The sequence below is a fragment of the Phocoena phocoena genome, chromosome 20 (assembly GCF_963924675.1).
Source record: "Phocoena phocoena chromosome 20, mPhoPho1.1, whole genome shotgun sequence".
NCBI classification, from domain to species: Eukaryota; Metazoa; Chordata; class Mammalia; order Artiodactyla; family Phocoenidae; genus Phocoena; species Phocoena phocoena.
Genome location: NC_089238.1, coordinates 46,972,637 through 46,994,053, shown reverse-complemented (window position 1 = coordinate 46,994,053; position 21,417 = coordinate 46,972,637). Strand labels below are relative to the sequence as shown.

Genomic DNA, 21,417 nt, shown 5'->3' with positions numbered 1-21,417 from the left:
TAACTGTAAGATCTGAGAATCAGACTTCTTAATTACAATATCAGATGCCAAAAGATAATGAAATAGAATAACTCTGTCCAACTGCTGAGAAAAAAATAACCGCCAACCCAGATTTTTATACCCAGCTAAATTACCATTCAATAGTTACAGCAAATAAAAACACTTTTTTAATTTGCAAGCAAAAAAAAGTGTTTATGCTTAATAAATTCTCACTGAAAAAAAACTTAACACCTACCTCTGGAAGAAGGAAATTTAACTCAGAAGGATGAAGTATGATGAAAGAAGGAACAGTAGGCAAAGAATTTGCTAAGCAGGTGGGTGACTCCAAACAAGCAGACTTTATCAAATAAGAACAGCAACAACTAATTCTAGAGTACAAAAATGAAGTGGAATTAGAATACTGAATCTTGGACTTCCCTAGTGGTGCAGTGGTTAAGAATCCACCTGCCACTGCAGGGGACATGGGTTTGAACCCTGGTCCAGGAAGATCCCACATGCCACGGAGCAACGAAGCACATGTGCCACAACTACTGAGCTTGTGCTCCAGAGCCCGTGAGCCACAACTACTGAGCCCATGAGCCACAACTACTGAGCCTGCATGCCCTAGAGCCTGCACACCGCAATTAATGAGCCCATGCGCTACAACTATTGAAGCCTGCACGTTCTAGGGCCCACATGCTGCAACTACTGAGCCTGCATGCTGCAACTACTGAAGTCCATGCATCTAGAGCCCACAAGAAGAGAAGCCACTGCAATGAGAAGCCCACGCACTGCAAGGAAGAGTAGCCCCCGCTCACCACAACTAGAGAAAGCCCGCGCACAGCAACGAAAACCCAAAGCAGACAAAAAAAAAAAAAAAAATGAATAGTGAATCTCAACAGTGTGTAAGACAAACTGTGGGTTCTTTTTTATTTGGGAAGAGAGTAGAGATACTGATTTAACATTAGATTTTTTTTTAAGTATGCAAGCCAAAAATTTAAGAGCAGCCTCTAAAAGAATTGAAAGCTTCCAGATGGTGATAAAGAAAACCCAAGTTACCTAACAGAAGGCAGGAAAGGAGAAAAATGCAAACAAAACATATGGTACATAACACAAAACAACATATTAAATAACAATATATTTAATAAGATATTAAATAATAATATATTTTATACTAATTAGATATTAAGTTAACATATAGTGGTATTCAGAATACTTTTTAAATGGATTTGGGACTTCTCTGGTGGTCTAGTGGGTAAGACTCCACTCTCCCAATGCAGGGGGCCTGGGTTCGATCCCTGGTTGGGGACTAGATCCCGCATGCCGCGGCTAAGAGTTTGCATATCACAACTAAGAGCCCGCATGCCACGACTAAAGATCCCACATGCTGCAACTAAGACCCAGCACAGCCTAAATAAATAAATATTTTTTTTAAAAAATGGATTACACTTGCAAATTAAAAGTCTCAGATTAGGTTGAAGGGGGCTTCCCTGGTGGCGCAGTGGTTGAGAGTCCGCCTGCCGATTCAGCGGACACGGGTTCGTGTCCCGGTCTGGGAAGATCCCACATGCCGTGGAGCGGATAGGCTCGTGAGCCATGGCCGCTGAGCCTGCGCGTCTGGAGCCTGTGCTCCGCAACGGGAGAGGCCACAACAGTGAGAGGCCCGCGTACCGCACCAAAAAAAAAAAAGTCTCAGATTAGGTTGAAAAAAAACCCAGCTATCTGTCATTTACAGGAGACACATCTAAGACATTAGGAAACAGGGACTGAAAATAAAAGGACAGGAAAAGATACCAGCAAATAGTTACAAAAGGAAAGCTGGCATTAATACCAAAGAAAATAGACCAAAGAAAAAAGTATTACTAGAGATAAAGATGTTCTCTACAAAAGCAATTCTCCAGAAGGACATAAACAATTCTAAACAACTATATACTTGAGAAAAGTTCAAATTACACACAGTAAAATTTGACAAAATTATAAAGTGAAGTTGGCGAAGCCATAGTCAGAGAGAGTTTAACATAGTTCTCTCAGGAACTGGTAAATCAAGAACACCAAAATTTAGTAAGATAAGGAAGATTTGAACAACACAACTGATAAGCTTGGTCTAAGGATATCAGAATCAAATTTCACCCAACAATCAGAACACAATCTTCTCAAGCATGAATGAAATACTTATGAAAACTGACCATGCGGTGTGCCACAAATCAAGCATCAATAAAAACCAATCAGGATTATAGAGGCTGCTGACTATAATGCAATCATGTTAAGAGGCCAACTTAAAATTTTTTGGAAATTTTAAAATATACTTATAAATAACTCACGAATCAAAGAAATACTAAAAAGTAGAAAATACCTAGAAATGAATGATAAAGGAAACACTACAGATCAAAAATCATGGGACCCAGGGACTTCCCTAGTGGTCCAGTGGTTAAGAATCCATCCTGCAATGCAAGGGACACCAGTTCGATCCCTGGCCAGGGAACTAAGATCCAATATGCCACAGGGCAACTAAGCCCACGTGCCACAACTAGAAAGGAGCCCATGTGCCACAACAAAGAGCCTGCACACCGCAATGAAAGATCCTGTGTGCCGCGACTAATCCCCAATGCAGCCAAAAAATAAATAAATAAATATTTTAAAATATCATGGGACCCAGTTAAAGAAGTGCTTAAAGGAAAAATCTAGAGCCTTAAATGACTATATTAGAAAAGGAGATTAAAAAGTAAATGAGCATAGGGTACACTTAAGAAGTTAGAAAAGCATAAACAGTAAGCCCAATGAAAGTAGAAGAAAAGATAAAATACAGTTAAGAGTATAAAGCAATGAAATGTGGCAGGCAGAGGGGAGGCAATGGACAAAACCAAAAAATGCTCCTTTGAAAATAAAATAATAAAAAATAGGTCTGGCAAGACTTATCAAGAATAAAAAGAAAACATACAAATAATATTAGGAATGAAAAGGGGGACATAATATAGAGATAGAGATAGAGATAGACACAGAGGCTGTCTTGAAATATATGACACAAGTAACACTGAAGAACTTGAATCATTAGATAAAAGCCTACTCAACAAAAAAAGTCCTAGGTCCAGATAGTTTTACAGGAGAATTCTACATGTAAGGTCCACCAAGCATTCAAAATACAGGTATTTCCTTTGCCTTTATCTGTTTCTTCCAGATCCACTTTCCTCTCTGTTAGCCTTCTCTCCAGAAGAATAACAAGTCTGGACATGGTTTCCTTGCCTCCCAAACTTCTGTTGCATTTGGCCAATGGGAATCAAGAAACCTGAGGACAAAATGATAGAGAGACTGGGGGTACTTATTACCTGGTGCTCTCTGCGCTTTGCCGTGGTATGGCAGTGGTTCCTTTCTCCTATGTAAGTCCACAGTTCTGTGGGACACCTCTCCCAGGGTTACAGTTCTCATCATGTTTGGTAATGGCTCCCTCCCCATGCACTTCAGATCTAGGTGTTATAAGAACTTCCCACTGTGGCCAGTCTCCAGATGCTTCACCATCCACTGTTAGTTCCTTTAATCCTGCCCACACCTTTGTAAACTGTCTGTTCAATTAAATTTGAGTGTGCCATCTGTTTGCAGCCAGAACTCTACTACACCTTTATACAAACTCTTTTGAGAAAAAAATGAACATACACTCCTAACTGCCTTATAAAATGTTACATTAATCTTAATAACAAGAAAAAGATAGTATAAAAATTATGAGTGAAATTTTATAACATATGCAGAAATCCCAAGTAGAATATTAACATATTAAATCTAGCAATGTATAAAAATAGAACACATCACAACCAAGTAGGGTTTATTTAAAGAATATAATGATAGTTTAACACTACAAAATCTATTGATACAATTCACCTCGGTAATGAATTAAAGGAGAAGGACGATGTGAATAAATGTAAAGGAAATTTTGATAAAATAACCATTTGTGATATTTAATTTAACAAATTAAGAATAGAAGGAAATAAAGGCTAGCCACCGAAAACATACACAATGCTTCCAATGCAAGAAGCACTTCCTTTAATAGGAGGAAAACAAGGATGCCCATGGTTATAGAGTCAAATAAACTTTTTTCAGAGGAAATTGCCAGCAATCCTAAGGTAAGAAAGAGGAGTGACACACAAGAGAATTAGAAAAGGAGAAACAAAACAGTTATTATTTACCAACGTGATTCTCTTGGGTTTTCTCTGTAGATGCTTTCCATTAAAACTATTAGACCTATAAGAGTTCAACAAGTCTGCTGAATATACCAGAAACCTGAAATAATTATAAAAAATTTTTAAAATAGTATTTACGGCATAAACCAAAAAACTATAAGGTACCCAGGGGTAAATCTAACAAAAAAGATTCAAGATCTTTAGATAATTACTAAGCTTTACCCAGAGACATTAAATAATAAGAGGTTGCTTTCACTGATCACTTACTATCTGCTGGGCAATGTTTTGAGTGATGTGGATATGCCTATAAGCTCATTTAATTGATACAATAGTACTGCATGATAGATATAATTATTATAAGCCTCACTTAACCTTAACCGCTACCCCACACTGCCTCCTAAGAAGCGGTTTCTCGTGTGCGTAAGTGGTATACTGGTGAGCACAGGTGCCTTCCAAGAAGGGGTGTCTCATTGCTGGCACCTTCTATGCAGGCACCTCTGGCTCAGCCAAGCCAAGCCTCCAGAAGACATTCTCAGGTGATACTGAGGCAGACTTGACCTGAACTACCCAGGCTCCAGCTGTCTGAGACTCTCAATTGAAGGGCAAGAAGCCCTTCTTCCATCATATGAGATCACAGCACACATGGTGGGAGCAGAGCTTGGGACTTGATCTACTTCAAATCACATAAGGATACAGACCAACTCTGAAGAAAGTAGATCTCCATATTAGGCCTAGCCACCCTTCAGACACCATGTCACTTTAAGTTCTTGTGGCTTTCCCATTCCTAAGAACAGGTCAATGTAGATTCCTCAGACTTGAGATGTTTTATTTATTAAGACTTTAAGCTGCTTTGCAGAGTTAAGAACTTAATGGACATTCAACTATTTGTCTTTTTAGTAACATTTGAAGATTCTGGCTAACAGAAATGCAGTTTTTATTTTGCATTTTTTGCAACTTTTCTGTAAGTCTGAAATTATTTCAAAGTTTTTAAAAATGTAAAAAAATTTTATTCTTACATCTGTAAGTCTGTTCCCATCAGGTTCACGGGTAGACCCAATTTTATAAGATGGTAATTGCTAAACTCAACATAAAACTCCAGTAAATATCCTAACAGTTCTTCCCCCATAGAAGTTGACAAAGCTGATTTTTAAATTTATCTGGAAGCAAAAAGCGCCAAAAATAGCTAAGCAGTTTCTGTTGTTTTATTGTTGTTATCTGTAACATACGGAACTGTTTATTCTGCTGTTTGCAATACAAAGACATGGGGAAATGTTACTGTTTGTGCAACATAGTAGGGGAAAAAATGTGAAACTGTCCATTAGGGTCGGTTTGCCAGATGTCCTCATTAAGAAAAACAGCTATAGGGCTTCCCTGGTGGCGCAGTGGTTGATAGTCCGCCTGCCGATGCAGGGGACACGGGTTCGTGCCCCGGTCTGGGAGGATCCCTCGTGCCGCAGAGCGGCTGGGCCTATGAGCCATGGCTGCTGAGCCTGCGCGTCCGGAGCCTGTGCTCCGCAATGGAAGAGGCCACAGCAGTGAGAGGCCTGCGTGCCCGCAAAAAAAAACAAACAAACCAGCTATAAACAGAGCAGTTCCCGGTACTCTGTACTTCATTTTGTTGATTCTATCTGGATTCCCTTATTTTTCCCTAGAAAGCTTTATTTAGACAACACAGCTTTGAAAGAGAATAAATAACAATATGAAAGGATTTGCCCTTCTACACGGCAAGACAAAACTATGGTAATTAAGAAAGTATTAGCACAAGGATAGACAACTTGACCAATGGGACAGAACAAAAAGCCCAGGAACAAATCTATGCCTGGAAGGAAACTTAATATTTTGATAGAGGTATCTTTTTTTTTTTTTTCCGGTATGCGGGCCTCCCACTGCCATGGCCTCTCCCGTTGCGGAGCACAGGTTCCGGATGCGCAGGCCCAGCGGCCATGGCTCACGGGCCTAGCCGGTCCGCGTCATGTGGGATCCTCCAGGGCCGGAGCACCAACCCACGTCCCCTGCACCGGCAGGCAGGCGGACTCTCAACCACTGCGCCACCAGGGAAGCCCGATAGAGGTATCTTGAAACTTGATAGAGACAGCTTTGCAAATCAGTAGGAAAAGACTTTACCATTCCTCACTTGTTGCTGGGAGAGCTGGTTATTCATATGGAAGAAGGAAAATATATCCTTATCTTACTCCATTCAAACAATTTAATTCTCCATAGATTAAGGACTCAAATATGAAAGGCAAAATTTTAAAACTTTTAGAAGAAAATATAAGACAATAATCTTTACGACCTCAGGGAAAGAAAAATCTTTCTTAGGACACAAAATGCACAAGCCATTAGGGAAAACACTGGAATATTCAATTATATTAAAGGTAAGTTAACCGTAAGAAATCGCAAGGAGAATAAAGAGATAACCCACAAACTGGGATATACAGATGTATATCTGGAAACAAAATGAAATAAAAACACAAATTCATACAAACTAGTAAGAAAAGGATGAACCATCCAATATAAACATGGATAAAAGACATGAACAAGAATGATGATTAAATATACATCAGTATATTAATTATATGTAAATATATATTATATCAAGTATATAAATAACAAAAATCACAACGATATACCATTTCACACTCACCAGAACTTGCCAAAAATTCAAGTATGACAATATCATGTTTTGGCAAGAACATGTAACAAGTGAAAATATGCTATTTGGGGAGTATAAATTGGTACAAGCACATTGGCAACCTACTGGGCAATATTTAATCAAGAGTTGAAGGTATATATATGAGCCTGTGACCCAGCTATCTCAAGACTAAGGATGTACTCTAGAAAAACTCTCATTCAAGTATACAAGGAAACAGCAAAACATTCTCAAAGTAACTGAAAATAACTTTAATATCCACTGATGAGAATGGATTGATAAATGGTGATATCTGTGGTATATTCTTACAATAGAGTAGAGCAGCAAAAATGAATGTGTTATAGCAGCATATAGTACAATGGATTTACAGATCTCAAATCCATTTTGAGTTATATCTATAAACAGAGATATGAAAGGATAGAGACATTATAAAGTTTACATAAGTTAAATACTGTTTTGGATAGAAACAGGCAGTGAAAAGTATGAACACATACAGGGTGATCAACAGGAGAGTCAGGGCAGTGGTTACTTTTGGGAAGGGAAGGAGAAAAGTAGGAATTGAGAGAGCTCCATACAATTACATCTGCAATGTTCTAGTTATAAGATGTTATGGGAAAACCCGAATGAACTTTTTGGCCAACCCACTATTAATCTGCTTGGCAGGTAAGTACATTATCTCTTTTGCATGCCTGAAATAGTTCATTTTTTGAAAAGATTCCAAGAGACAAGAACTCCTATTCAGAGTCACACCATTATGTGATTTCCTAAAATGTGCAAATGAAACCAAAATTGAAATAGCACAAACCCCTGTGACCCTCCCATCTTACAGTCACAGGACTGAAACTTTATAGAGTTCATCTAATAAATGTGAATCGACAGGAAAAGGAAGGTCAGGATCCAGCTTGGATCCCATGACAAGATGTACCCTGGGGACCCTCAGGGAAAAGAGAGGAAAGTTATTCCTGCTCTTTTATAAAAGTGATAATTTTTTATCACTTTTTTCTTAATTGTTTTGAGCTCCTTATGTAAAAGATACTTTGTAATTATGCCATCAATTAAAAATGTTGAGCCTCCACTATATAACCTAAGAGAAATTTGTCCTCTCAGAACAGAGGTTCCTACTGTTTTTTTCTTGTTTGAAGAAGTTGGTTAAAGTCATCTCTGCAGGATGTATCTATAATCCTAGAGACCTGGATACCTTCAAGGCCCAGAACTCCCCCTCCCAGTTCCATGCTTCTGCCCCTTTCTCTTAGTTATTGCTGGCTCTTAGGCATCAAACGCTGGCTTCCTGTTCCCCTTTATTGAGCTCTGGAGACTTGGAACTGGTAAGAGGCTTTGAAGAAAAGTACAAAGCCAGGAAAACACGGAATGGACACAACTATGACTTTCCAAAGGAAAGCAAATCTCAACAGTTGTAATAACCTTTTAGACTTTCCTCTGTCTGTAGCTTACGTAAGACGTGGCTCAGACATGAGGACCTAAGAAGTACTTAAGTCACTGAAGTTGGAAACAGTGAAAACTCAGTTTCCGGCGGGCAGAGAGGCTGAGGACAGGCTTTTTTTTTGGCTGCATTGGGTCTTCATTGCTGCATGCGGGCTCTCTCTAGTTGCGGTGAGCGGGGGCTACTTTTCGTTGCAGTGTGCAGCCTTCTCACTGCAGTGGATTCTCTTGTTGCAGAGCACTGGCTCCAGGCGGGCGGGCTTCAGTAGTTGTGGCACTCAGGCTCAGGAGCTGTGGCTCACGGGGTTAGTTGCTCTGCAGCATGTGGGATCTTCCCAGGCCAGGGCTCGAACCCGTGTTCCCCTGCATTGGCAGGCAGATAGATTCTTAACCACTGAGCCACCAGGGAAACCCAGGGGACAGGCATTTTGGATGTTGGTATTATAATCCTGGCTTGTTCTAAACTCTAAGTATCTCCAGCATGCCCTTTTCACCATCCTATAAAGACACTGGGTGAACTGTTCACTTTGGGTGTCATTCTAAGTGCTTTATTAGACCTAAATTCTTCAGAGCACAGACTCTGTAGAATCCTCTCTATGTGAGGTAGTCCCACAGTCAGTGCCAAGCACCATGCCACCATTTCACAATATGGAAAAAGGAAGCACACTCGTGGCTCTTATATTCTCATCTTTAGGCCTGCAGCCATCCCTTAATCCAGAAATATGATGTTGTTCTTGTAAATGGCCTTGGGCCCTCTGACCCAGGGCCTCCATTTCATGATCCTTTTACACTACAATAGTGTTTTAATGAACTGACTTTGAATGCTGAAACTCCAGTCTCGTTGGTCATGCTACTGCAACAGTTCACTGAGCACAGCCCTCCCTATTCTATTCTGCTGTCCTGCACTTTGAATTCAGGGCTTGCTGTCAGCACGGAAAGCACCAGAGTTCTGATATGGCAGCCTTTGGTTATGTTCAACCGAGGGATTTATCTTCCACAACCTACTCAAAACCCTCCTCCAAAAGCTACCAAAAATTCCCCTGGTGAGAAATGCTATTATGAGAAGGAGCGGCTGCTTTCTGACTCCACTGTTTCATTAAAAAGATTTTTTTTTTCAAACAAATGTTCAGTAGAAGAATCCAAAGGTTTTCCAAAGTCACAGCAAAAACAGAACAGCTCATAATACTATTTCTCAAAGGTCTGTCACTTCATAGGAGATTCCTATACCTCAAGATGCTGGAGATGCTTAGATTCACTATCCTTTTACATTGCATTTGGCCTCTGGGCTCAGAGGAGGTAGGAAATGGATGCATTAAACTCAGCCAACAAGACTGGGCTCATCAGATATTAAGATGGAAGGCAGCTAACTTGCAAGCCAGCCCTGGGCATAGGCCTTGGACTTACCAGAGTTCGCCAGGGCTGGCTGCAATGGTTTTGAATGTTTTAGCCATTTCTGACCAGGATTGAGGAAATCTAATAATACGTGTCGTACTTCATAATGCTTATCACAGTAGTGGGCAGTGTTACCACAAAGTTTCTTTGAAAAGCTGACTCAGATGGTGCTGTGCCTCTGGGGGCATTAAAAGTGTGTATGGGGGCTTCAGTGGTTGGGAGTCTGCCTGCCGGTGTAGGGGACATGGGTTCGTGCCCCGGTCCGGGAAGATCCCACATGCCGCGGAGCGGCTGGGCCCGTGAGCCATGGCCACTGGGCCTGCGCGTCCGGAGCTTGTGCTCCGCAACGGGAGAGGCCACAACAGTGAGAGGCCCGCGTACCGCAAAAAAAAAAAAAAAAAAAAAAAAAAAGTGTGTATGATCTAAAGAGAAAAGACCAATATTACAGAAAGCTCACTTGTACTTATGGTAGACCAAGTACTTCATTGGTTTAGGCTGGAATCCCAAGGGCTCCCTCAAATCCCTGTAGGATTCCTGGAGTACTTAAGCAGGCATCAAGATAAAAGAGTCTTAATATTTCTTAGTTTTTCTCTAAGGAAAAGCACCTTCTCAGTGCGGGGGGGCGGGGGGCGTGGTATTTGAGAGGGAAACAAATGAAAAGATCTCCAGAGACTGGAGAAATATGGGCAAAATGACCAAGCTGGCCGGAGTCTTGGAGTCTCAGTCCTGCATTCTCCTCCTACCTCTGTCTCAGATCATCTGGATTGACTCTAGATTTAAGTTTCTCCCACACATAATAAATCAACTTTGACCTTAAAAGATACTGTACAATACAGAGGTGGCTCATTTCAGAACAACTCCTTTTGAAGCATGGCTTATTCAATTACACTTTGTAGAGGGCTGAAAGTACTACCAACCAGCAAGCTGGAGCCATGCTATGCCGAGTCTAATTCACCAAGACCAAAAGGACCACATATGCCGAAATGTAACGAGGGGTTTCTCCAAGATTATCCTTCAGAGAGTAAGGTATCACCTTACAGCCAAAGTCTGCATAAAGTCTTTCAGCATGGAACATTTCCCTACATTCTGTACTTTGGGCAAAAAAATACTCAACTATTCTTCAATATACGCAAATCAATCAACATGATACACCATATTAACAAATTGAAGGAGAAAAACCATATGATCATCTCAATAGATGCAGAGAAAGCTTTTGACAAAATTCAACACCCATTTATGATAAAAACCCTGCAGAAAGTAGGCATAGAGGGAACTTTCCTCAACATAATAAAGGCCATATATGACAAACCCACAGCCAACATCATCCTCAATGGTGAAAAACTGAAAGCATTTCCACTAAGATCAGGAACAAGACAGGGTTGCCCACTCTCACCACTCTTATTCAACATAGCTTTGGAAGTTTTAGCCACAGCAATCAGAGAAGAAAAGGAAATAAAAGGAATCCAAATTGGAAAAGAAGAAGTAAAGCTGTCACTCTTTGCAGATGACATGATACTATACATAGAGAATCCTAAAGATGATACCAGAAAACTACTAGAGCTAATCAATGAATTTGGTAAAGTAGCAGGATACAAAATTAATGCACAGAAATCTCTGGCATTCCTATACACTAGGGATGAAAAATCTGAACGTGAAATCAAAAAAACACTCCCATTTACCATTGCAACAAAAAGAATAAAATATCTAGGAATAAACCTACCTAAGGAGACAAAAGACCTGTATGCAGAAAATTATAAGACACTGATGAAAGAAATTAAAGATGATACAAATAGATGGAGAGATATACCATGTTCTTGGATTGGAAGAATCAACATTGTGACAATGACTATACTGCCCAGAGCCATCTACAGATTCAATGCAATCCCTATCAAACTACCACTGGTATTTTTCACAGAACTAGAACAAAAAATTTCACAATTTGTATGGAAACACAAAAGACCCCGAATAGCCAAAGCAATCTTGAGAAAGAAAAATGGAGCTGGAAGAATCAGGCTCCCTGACTTCAGACTATACTACAAAGCTACAGTAATCAAGACAGTATGGTACTGGCACAAAAACAGAAATATAGATCAATGGAACACGATAGAAAGCTCAGAGATAAACCCACGCACATACGGTCACCTTATCTTTGATAAAGGAGGCAGGAATGTACAGTGGAGAAAGGACAGCCTCTTCAATAAGTGGTGCTGGGAAAACTGGACAGCTACATGTAAAAGTATGAGATTAGATCACTCCCTAACACCATACACAAAAATAAGCTCAAAATGGATTAAAGACCTAAATGTAAGGCCAGAAACTATCAAACTCTTAGAAGAAAACATAGGTAGGATACTCTATGACATAAATCACAGCAAGGTCCTTTTTGACCCACCTCCTAGAGAAATGGAAATAAATACAAAAATAAACAAATGGGACCTAATGAAACTTAAAAGCTTTTGCGCAACAAAGGAAACCATAAACAAGACCAAAAGACAACCCTCAGAAAATATTTGCAAATGAAGCAACTGACAAAGGATTAATCTCCAAAATTTATAAGCAGCTCATGCAGCTTAATAACAAAAAAACAAACAACCCAATCCAAAAATGGGCAGAAGACCTAAATAGACATTTCTCCAAAGAAGATATACAGACTGCCAACAAACACATGAAAGAATGCTCAACATCACTAATCATTAGAGAAATGCAAATCAAAACTACAATGAGATATCATCTCACACCAGTAAGAAATGGCCATCATCAAAAAATCTAGAAACAATAAATGCTGGAGAGGGTGTGGAGAAAAGGGAACCCTCTTACACTGTTGGTGGGAATGTAAAGTGATACAGCCACTGTGGAGAACAGTATGGAGGTTCCTTAAAAAACTACAAATAGAACTACCATATGACCCAGCAATCCCACTACTGGGCATATACCCTGAGAAAACCATAATTCAAAAAGAGTCATGTACCAAAATGTTCATTGCAGCTCTATTTACAATAGCCCGGAGATGGAAACAACCTAAGTGTCCATCATCGGATGAATGGATAAAGAAGATGTGGCACATATATACAATGGAATATTACTCAGCCATAAAAAGAAACGAAATTGAGCTATTTGTAATGAGGTGGATAGACCTAGAGTCTGTCATACAGAGTGAAGTAAGTCAGAAAGAGAGAGACAAATACCGTATGCTAACACATATATATGGAATTTAAGAAAAAAAATGTCATGAAAAACCTAGGGGTGAAACAGGAATAAAGACACAGACTTACTAGAGAATGGACTTGAGGCTATGGGGAGGGGGAAGGGTAAACTGTGACAAAGCGAGAGAGAGGCATGGACATATATACACTACCAAACGTAAGGTAGATAGCTAGTGGGAAGCAGCCGCATAGCACAGGGAGATCAGCTCGGTGCTTTGTGACCGCCTGGAGGGGTGGGATACGGAGGGTGGGAGGGAGGGAGACGCAAGCGGGAAGAGATATGGGAACATATGTATATATATAACTGATTCATTTTGTTGTGAAGCTGAAACTAACATACCATTGTAAAGCAATTATACTTCAATAAAGATGTTAAAATGAAAAAAAAATACTCAACTATAACGCAGATTTAATAATTATTCCAGGGGGGAAATGACATTTCAGTCACTACTGCTGCCTATCATAAACAAGGCTTTAAAAATTACTTAAAACAGCACTAAAGTGTCAATGTCGTGGAGCTCAGAGACAAACACAAGACCAAGGAGGAAAACTCTTACATTTCCTTATGTACATTTTGGCCTGGGATAAATTTTAGAGAGATGGGTTTAAAAGGCGGTGGATCAGGCTTCTAGAAAACAGTGTTCAGTGACCAGAAAGAAAAGTGGCTCTAGGGATGACAAAGATACTGAAGTCAAAGATAATGAAAAAACAGTTTTTCTTTTGATATTTTCATTGAGAAGATAATATTGGCACATATGAGGAATTTCTTCTTACCAGGCACTTGACTGGAACCACAAAGAAAAGATCACCTGCCCCAGCCCAGATAGAGGATTTAGTTAACAAGGAATAACGTGAGTGAAGAGTAGAGGAGATCATCCGTGTAGCAGCCTCGTGGACAAGCGCCTGAATTTGTTTATTCAACAGAGGAACTGATGAAGAAGGTAAAATCTTCCACAAGCTGCAATATTCAGACTTTCTCTTAAAGGAGGAGGGAAGCAAAAATTCTTAGAAAGAACAAAGTAATGCCAATCACCTTCATAATAAATATACATTCCCAGCACCTAGCACAGGTCCGGGTATACTGGAAGCACTCAATCTCAGTTGAATAAATGAATATCTTAGCTCAACAGATCTACACACACAAAGTCTCATACTTTCAGTCAGCTAAAAAAAAAAAAAAAAAAGGGTATTTTGTCCACATTAAAGTCTGGATTCATCCTGAGATCTTGTACTTGTCTAGCTGGGGATATAAGAAAGAGGATGTAACTCAGGAAGCCCTTCTGTAGCACAAGGATCGGGGTCACTGCCACAACTACCTTCTGTTCAGAGCAACTCAGGACCAAGGCAGATTGGCTCAGGCCTATCTGTAGGAGAAAAATGCTTAGTACCATGTAAAAGAAAACAGCCAAAGAATGAACAATGGTCTTGCTGGGTGGATCTACCCTCTGGGAGCAATAGAAAAGAAGATTTGTATGTATTCTGCCTGGGAAATATCTGACTAGTTTAGTGATACTGAAAGTGATGCTAATGAATGCATGAGAAAAGAATCCAGAGTTCTTTCTCTCTGTTTATGGAGAGAAAAGTTAAATCCGTGGTAGGGGTGCACTTCAGATATAGACGGTACTCTGACTACATTTGTAGAATCATTTGTTACAAATTCAGATTCTACTGAACTCTGGGAGTGGGGTCCTGTCCTCCGCATTGTTAATGAGACCCTAGAGAAGACTGGACAGAGTCAAACTTGAAAACCCTTTGAACCATTCACAGAGATCAGGACAGCTCTTGTCTCCATCTGCCTCCTTCTCCTTACAGATCCGGGAGTGCACCATAAATTCTTGCCATGCCTCCTCTTACTTTACGGGGCACAGCGAATTCCTCCTTCCTCTTTACTCCCAACAGAGGAAGGCTGTACTCTCAATTCCAACAACTCGAGGGAGATCTCAAGGTAAACAGTCTCATCAGCCTACAGAGTACCCCAGCTGCAGCTTTCAGATTAAACCTGGTTCTTTATTTGCTTTGCACTTGAGGGTTGGTCTTCAGGTTATGCACCCCTCATCCATTTAGCCTATCAAAATCAGGAACCCGACTGTTGGTTTCAAGGATAAACCTGTATTCTTATGAGGAAATAAGATTCAGAGGTGAAAACTGCCAGGCCTGTAAGAAGTCCATTCTCATACTCAAGCCTACACCCACCGTAATCACTAGGAACCATCTGACTGAGACAAGGCCGTGGCAAAGCTTGGAAAAGAAACAAATGGAAATGTGTACACATCCACCATTCTAAAAGATGGGGAATAGCATTTAGGTTTTGGACTAACTTCAAGATTTTGGTACCTCAGCCTCAGTGACCCAGTCATTAAAAACACCCCCTACTTAAGGGTTAGTAAGAGCAAAACCAAGAGCTTAAGTTACCCCCACTTCCCTATGACTTTTTTCCAATTTTGAAACTGTCAAAATTGAAGTTTAGTTTTAAAATTGGGTTTGCTAAAATGTAGGTGCCCAATAAGCTTGGATTGAATCTCACATCTGTCAAATACAAAGCATGTTCCTTTCCCCAAAAGGAACTGGAGTTGCATTTCTGGTAAAGAGTGGCTTGGCTCAGAGAGTATTCCTCGTGACCTAGTTGGGGTGTGTCTTTGTTGAATGGCAAAATGTACACATCCCATAAAACACACACTTTAAGAGTGAAACCACTGTTTCTTGCAACACCTTTCAAACCCCAGTGAGGGAGAATTAACTGTGACCTTCAAGAAACAATCTTCTCCTCAAGGGAACTGTTTTTTTCTTTTATAGAAAATAAGCCCTCATGGTAATAGCTAAAAAACTCTGCTTTTTAAAAAGTCTTCCAAGAAAACCCAGTCTTCATTAAGAATAAGACTTCTGCAGGGCAGGGACCCATCATGCTCTTTGGAGGCCACAGAATGCTTTTCCTTTTCCAGAAACGATGGAAAGAACCATTACATCTAGCACACCGATAGTGAGGCACAAAGAGGCTTTCTGATCCACTCCGATGGAATTGGCAACTCTCCCTAATTATTTAAGAACAGAGAAAATTAAATCACTTGAGAACCCTAGAGTGGCAGCAAAGTAGAACCCATGAGATATCCTGCTGGCACGTTCAAAGACTTACCAAAAAGTCACCATCTATCAGCCCCTGTTGATGGCTTGGTAACAACAGAGAACAGTTTCGTTTTCTGCACATGCACGTGTACACACGCATCTGGCTGAGAAGTTGGAGGGAGACCTCAATGACCAGCCATTTTATATTAGGGCCCAGGAAACAGGCAACCTCTTCCTTCCAACACGGTGGAGCCTCTATATTTTTTCCCCCACATCTAGAAATCTGTATTCTGAGATAACCAGGACTACAAATGGATGACCAGACCTCCAGAATACCACCCAACCATTAGGAGTTAAACACCTTATAGCAAAACGCATTTTATGTGGAAAAGAAGGGACTCTACTCGGATTCTATAAAGCAGCTCTTCTCAAGTGGCATTCTTATTATGGACGGCCCCCACAATACAGGTCAGATTTCAGTAGAGAACACTAGCTTCCATTTCGGGGAAAGAGTTCACACGATCCTAAATCTCTCTGTCCAGCAACTTCTGAAGAGATGAAAGAAGGCAGAGAACTCTAGAAGTGTCCCTGTAAGAACACCACTTCCCATTTCTATGTTATTTGGCTTTTGTAAACACCATCTCATGAGACCACAACAGCGACCCGGCAAGGTAAGCAGAACAGGTATTATCTCCATCTTACAGGTGGAGAAATGGTGACTCTGAGGCTAAATGACTCACTTGCATAAGGTCACAAGACAGGCAGTTAACTAGCAGCCCAACCGGGGGAGGAGCCTAGCCCTCTGACACGCAAGCAGTGCAATTTCCATGACGCTATCCAGCTTCCTCATGTTTTAGGTTGAGAGGCAGTAGAGGGTAATGGCTAAGAGACCAGGTGGATTCTGATGCTGGCAGAGCTGCATTTCAATCCCAACTCTGCCACCTATTAGCTATCTGGCCTTGTGTAGGTTCCTTAACCTCCCTTTACACCTCAGTTTCTTCACCTGTAAAATGGGAATTAAAACATTTTACCTCCTAGAGTTATAGTGATGATTAAATGAGCCGATGAACATACGGCACTCTAATTCATTCACTCAACAAATATATGTGCCTGGCACATGGAGTGCAGGAGTTACAACAGTGGTCAAGAGGCACAGTCTTCCTCTCATGGAGCTTAAAATTTAGTCAACTTAAAACAGAAAGAGTAAATGGATAAATACAATGTGTTAAGTGCTATTAAGGTAACAGGCGAGTGACTGGAGAGACTGACAGGAGGGAACCAATTTTTAAGAGTGGTCTCTAAGGAGAAATTTAAGTTGAGCCCTAAGGGATCATAAAAGGCTATCCCTGGGCGGAATGGAAGGAAAAGCATTCCAGGCAAAGGAAATAGGGCGTGCAAGGGTCACAGCCCAGAGAAGGCAAATGTGACCATGTGTATCCTCGCAGCATTTGGGCAGCAACTTTTACAGGCTGGCTGTATTTGTATTTTAAATTTTACAGGCTGGCTGTATTTGTATTTAAAAAATAACAAAGACAAGGCTCAAGAGAGGTGAGGTGTCTCGTCCAAGGTCACAGCTTCTCCAAGGAGAAGCTGAGGCCCCAGTATTCTACCTCTTGACATAACATCAGCTCGTGCCTTTTGAGGAAGCCTCTAGCTCACTGAACTTCCCCACTTATTTCACTGACAGCTGTTTTCTGCGCCTATGAAGAGTTCCAAAAGCACCTTGAAAACACAAGCAACGACATCACATCGACTTCCAGGCATCTAGTCAACTGTGCACTGAAATCCTCTTCTACTCGTAAGACACAAGAGTGAAAACTGCTGGGACCTTCCCCAAGGCTCCAAAATTTCTCTTCTTACAGCAACAAACAAGAGAGGAAGGGGATGTCCTGGAAGGAAGAGCCTGTGGCCTGTTGCAGAAGGTGAGATAGAACCACCATTGCAGAAGAGCGGAAATATCAAAGTTCCTCTCAAATGAGCTGCACAGGAAAAACTAATTACTTTATTTGAATAAAACAACAAATCCCTAAGGAGGTGGTTCTCAATCAGGCGATACCCCGCCCCCACCAAGAGCACTTTGAAATTTGTGGGAGTATTGAGTGGGCAGGGCCAGGTATGTTCAATGTCCTGCAATAGGACAGGATGGTCCTATAACAACTATATTACCCAAAATATTAACAGCGCCCCCCCATTTTAATATTAATCCCTCAAGGGATTAATATGCTCCAACTTTTCCTGTAGTCCCTGGTTCAGTGGCTCTTCCTAACCTCACTACAACTAGATTTTAAAAACTTGAGGTTTTATAGCTGAGGAGTCTGTTTTGGAATCCAATTTTAAGCTCATAGCTCCAGCATGGAACTTGGTAGTGGAATAAGGAAAAAGACATTTCTAGTAAGAGACAGACAAGAAATTTCAGCAAGGGAACTCCTTCTCCAGAGAAACCTCTATAAGATTACATTTTTGCAACACAAAATTTCTACTTGTGCTTTTTGAGAACCTCCTTACAGTACTCTTCAGCTTAAAATCAGACACTAATGACAGTTCTTTCAAAAACTTAACTACAATCATCTCAAAAATACACCTGACTCCTTCTGGATCAAATTTTATAAGAAATATTATTAAGTTCAAGATGTCTAAGGGAGGGAGATGCAAGAGAGAAGAGATATGGGGACATATGTATATGTATAACTGATTCACTTTGTTATAGAGCAGAAACTGACACACCATTGTAAAGCAATTATACTCTAATAAAGATGTTTAAAAAAAAAGATGTCTAAAGCTGATCAAATGTCTAAAAGTACCAAAGGTAGTCATGCCTTGCATCTCATTCAGGGCAGAGTTGAATGCATGCAGGTCAGAGAAGCTCCAATGATATCTAGAGGTCTGTTCAGGGATTAAAATTCCATCCTAGCAAAAAAAAAAAAAAAAAAAAATTCCATCCTAGCAATTGAAAGCCACTTCCAAATGTTACCCTAAATTAGTCACTAATTCTCCCTAAAAATGATTTCACAATTATTTTAAAGAACTGAAAAAAAGATTAAGACTGTTTACAGAAATAGAGATACAAAAAGTCTACCCTATTTCACAATAGCTAGAACAGTGATCCAACAAATAAATCCTCCATAAAGCAATCTTTTTTCTACACAATATCTAAATTTTCTGAAGTCTCCCAAAGGAGTATGAATATGTTAACTTCTTCACTGCAACTTGTCAATTAGCAAATAGCGGCCCCACACCCCTTCTGACCAATTTTCTAGAAGCCTAACCTGGCTTCTCAGGTTAGCTAAGCAGACAGACCTGTTTTCCTCCAGAAGCACCGAGCAGTGCCTTTTCTGCCCTGCCTGTTACAGCCTAGGAAATCCTCCTCCAGCTTTTCGCTGACCTGTCACCAGAAGTTCACAAAATGAATTCATCCAGGTTCTTTGAATCCTCCTTTCCCCCTGACATGTGCCAACAGTCAGGCAATAAAATGCCACCTCTTGGTTAAAAAAAGATGCAGAATACCCAGAAGACCAAGCACTTAGCATGGAGGGGGAGAAAAAAGATGGAGGGATGCAAGAGTCATTGAGCCAAGGCTACTGCATGCAGCACGGGTAACCAGAGCCCTGGTCCTGCAAAGCCTCCCAGGGAGGCTCCCAGCTGGGCCCTCCATCCAGCAGGCCACACCTGTCTATGACAGCAGCCGCTCCACTTTAAACAATTCAAACAGATTTCCAGCAGGGTGGCAAAACTGGGCACCCGTCTCTCCCAGCAAGAGCAAGAGCCCTAATCCAAACACCACTTGGCCCCAATTTTTTCACACCCTTTGTTTAGGAGACACCTCTTGGTCAAATTGGATCCTTCTCTCTCTGTTACCGGTGAGGCAAGCACAATGCAGCAGTTGCAGAAAGAAAGCTTCGAGGCCGACTTGCGATAAGCCAGACAAGACCTGAGGATGGGGATGCCAGTGAATGAGACTTCAATAGGCATCCATAAGTGAACCAACACCTGAAGCCGTAATACGCCCGGCTCCGCAGCCTCTCAGAAAGCCTCTTTTCTAGAGGGTGGGTATCCCATTCATCCCTTGGCTTCGGAAACCAAGGGGAAGGCAGACAGATCCAGGTTGCGCACTCCACCTCCAAATCTTCGCACACGCGCGAAGGTGTGGGGCGCCCCGGCGCGCCCTCGCTTGCACTCCACCCTCTGAGGCCTCCACCAACCGCGGACTCACCACTGTGCGAGCTGAACCACCTGGGTGCGATGTGCAGAGGTAGAGCATCCGCCAGCGAGGCTCGGGAGCCCAGGTACAGCATCCCGTCTCTATGGTGACCGCCGCCCGTCTCCTGGTAACCATTGCCGTGGGCATAGGTGGAGTCGGACGCCGACCCTCCGCCGCCGGGCGCCCTCTCGGAGTCGCCGGTCCCCCGGGAGGCGGGGGTGTAGAGGCCAAAGGGCACCCCCCCGGCCGTGCTGGGGTCCATGCCCATGCCCGCCACCGAACTGACCGAGCGGCTGCGCAGCCCCATGGCCCCGCCGCCCGCCCGGTAGTGCCCGAAGTGGGGCGCCCCTCCCGGCGGGGGCACGGCGCTGTCATCGGTGGAGACCCCCGGGAAAGGGCCCCGGGAGCGGGCCGCCGTGCTCTGCTTGCCCCCCATGCTCGCCCGGGCCCCGGTGGGGCGGGAACCTGGAGGCCGAGACCCTCCCCCACTTCTCAGCAGCGGGGGGAGGGTTGGGCGAGCATAAAGGGGGAGGGAGTCAAAAAAGGAGACCGGGAAAGAAAAAAGGGAAAAAAAGAAAAAAAGAAAACCCGCGGGCGGAAGAGGCAGGCGAGCGGGGATCCCAAACTAAGAATTTAAAACGATCCAAGCCAAACGCATGTTTCCCCTCAAGGTCCAAAGAGGCGCAGTCCGGCGCGGGCTCGGCGCGCCACAGGCCGCCCCCGGGCCCCCGAAAGCCGGGGGAGCTGCAAGGAAGGAGGGAGGGAGGCGGCGGGCGAGCGAGCGGGCGGGCGGGCGCAGGGAGGAGCCCGAGGAGGCGGCCCGCCCGACAGCAGGAGGCGGAGGAGGGCTGGGGGCGCCGGGTGCGTCCCCCGCCTCAGGACGCTGCGACCATGGACGGCGACCCGGACCCCTCCAGGCCTCGGGCGGGCTGCGGCGCTGGGCAGCCAGGCGGAGCTCGGGAAGCCGCGGTCGCGTGGCGTAGCGCTCTCGCTCCAGCCGCAGCCGCCGCCGCCGCCGCCTGCCCCGCCAGCCGCACCGCCCTGCTCGGTCCCGGGCTGCGCTCGCCGGCGCTCCTCGCCGCCGTGGAGACAATGGAGAGAAGCAGAGCGCAGGCGCCGCCCGCGCCCCCTCCCCCTCCCCTCCCCCCCCCCCCCCCCCCCCCGCCGGGTTAACCCCTTCGCGGCCCCTGCAGCGCCGGGCTCTGACGCCCGAGAGGTCCCACCCACCCACCCAGCCCGCCTGGAAACTGAGTGGCCTGAGACATGGGGCGTCAGGAACAGAAGCAAGGCGTCTTTCCAAAAAAGCCCTCTTTCAGCCCCTGAAAG

The 21,417-nt window shown here is 42.9% G+C and overlaps 1 protein-coding gene across 1 annotated transcript in view; it reads right to left on the bottom strand.

Annotated features, from left to right (window-relative positions):
- ZNRF1 (zinc and ring finger 1) overlaps nucleotides 1–21,185 on the bottom strand; it is a 101,091-nt gene extending 79,906 nt beyond the window's left edge. Inside the window, exon 1 of the mRNA XM_065899280.1 lies at nucleotides 20,104–21,185. Within this exon, the coding sequence (XP_065755352.1) occupies nucleotides 20,104–20,527 (424 nt within the window). The 5' untranslated portion in view covers nucleotides 20,528–21,185. The remainder of the gene's footprint in view (nucleotides 1–20,103) is intronic.
- Between the last annotated feature and the right edge of the window lie 232 nt (nucleotides 21,186–21,417).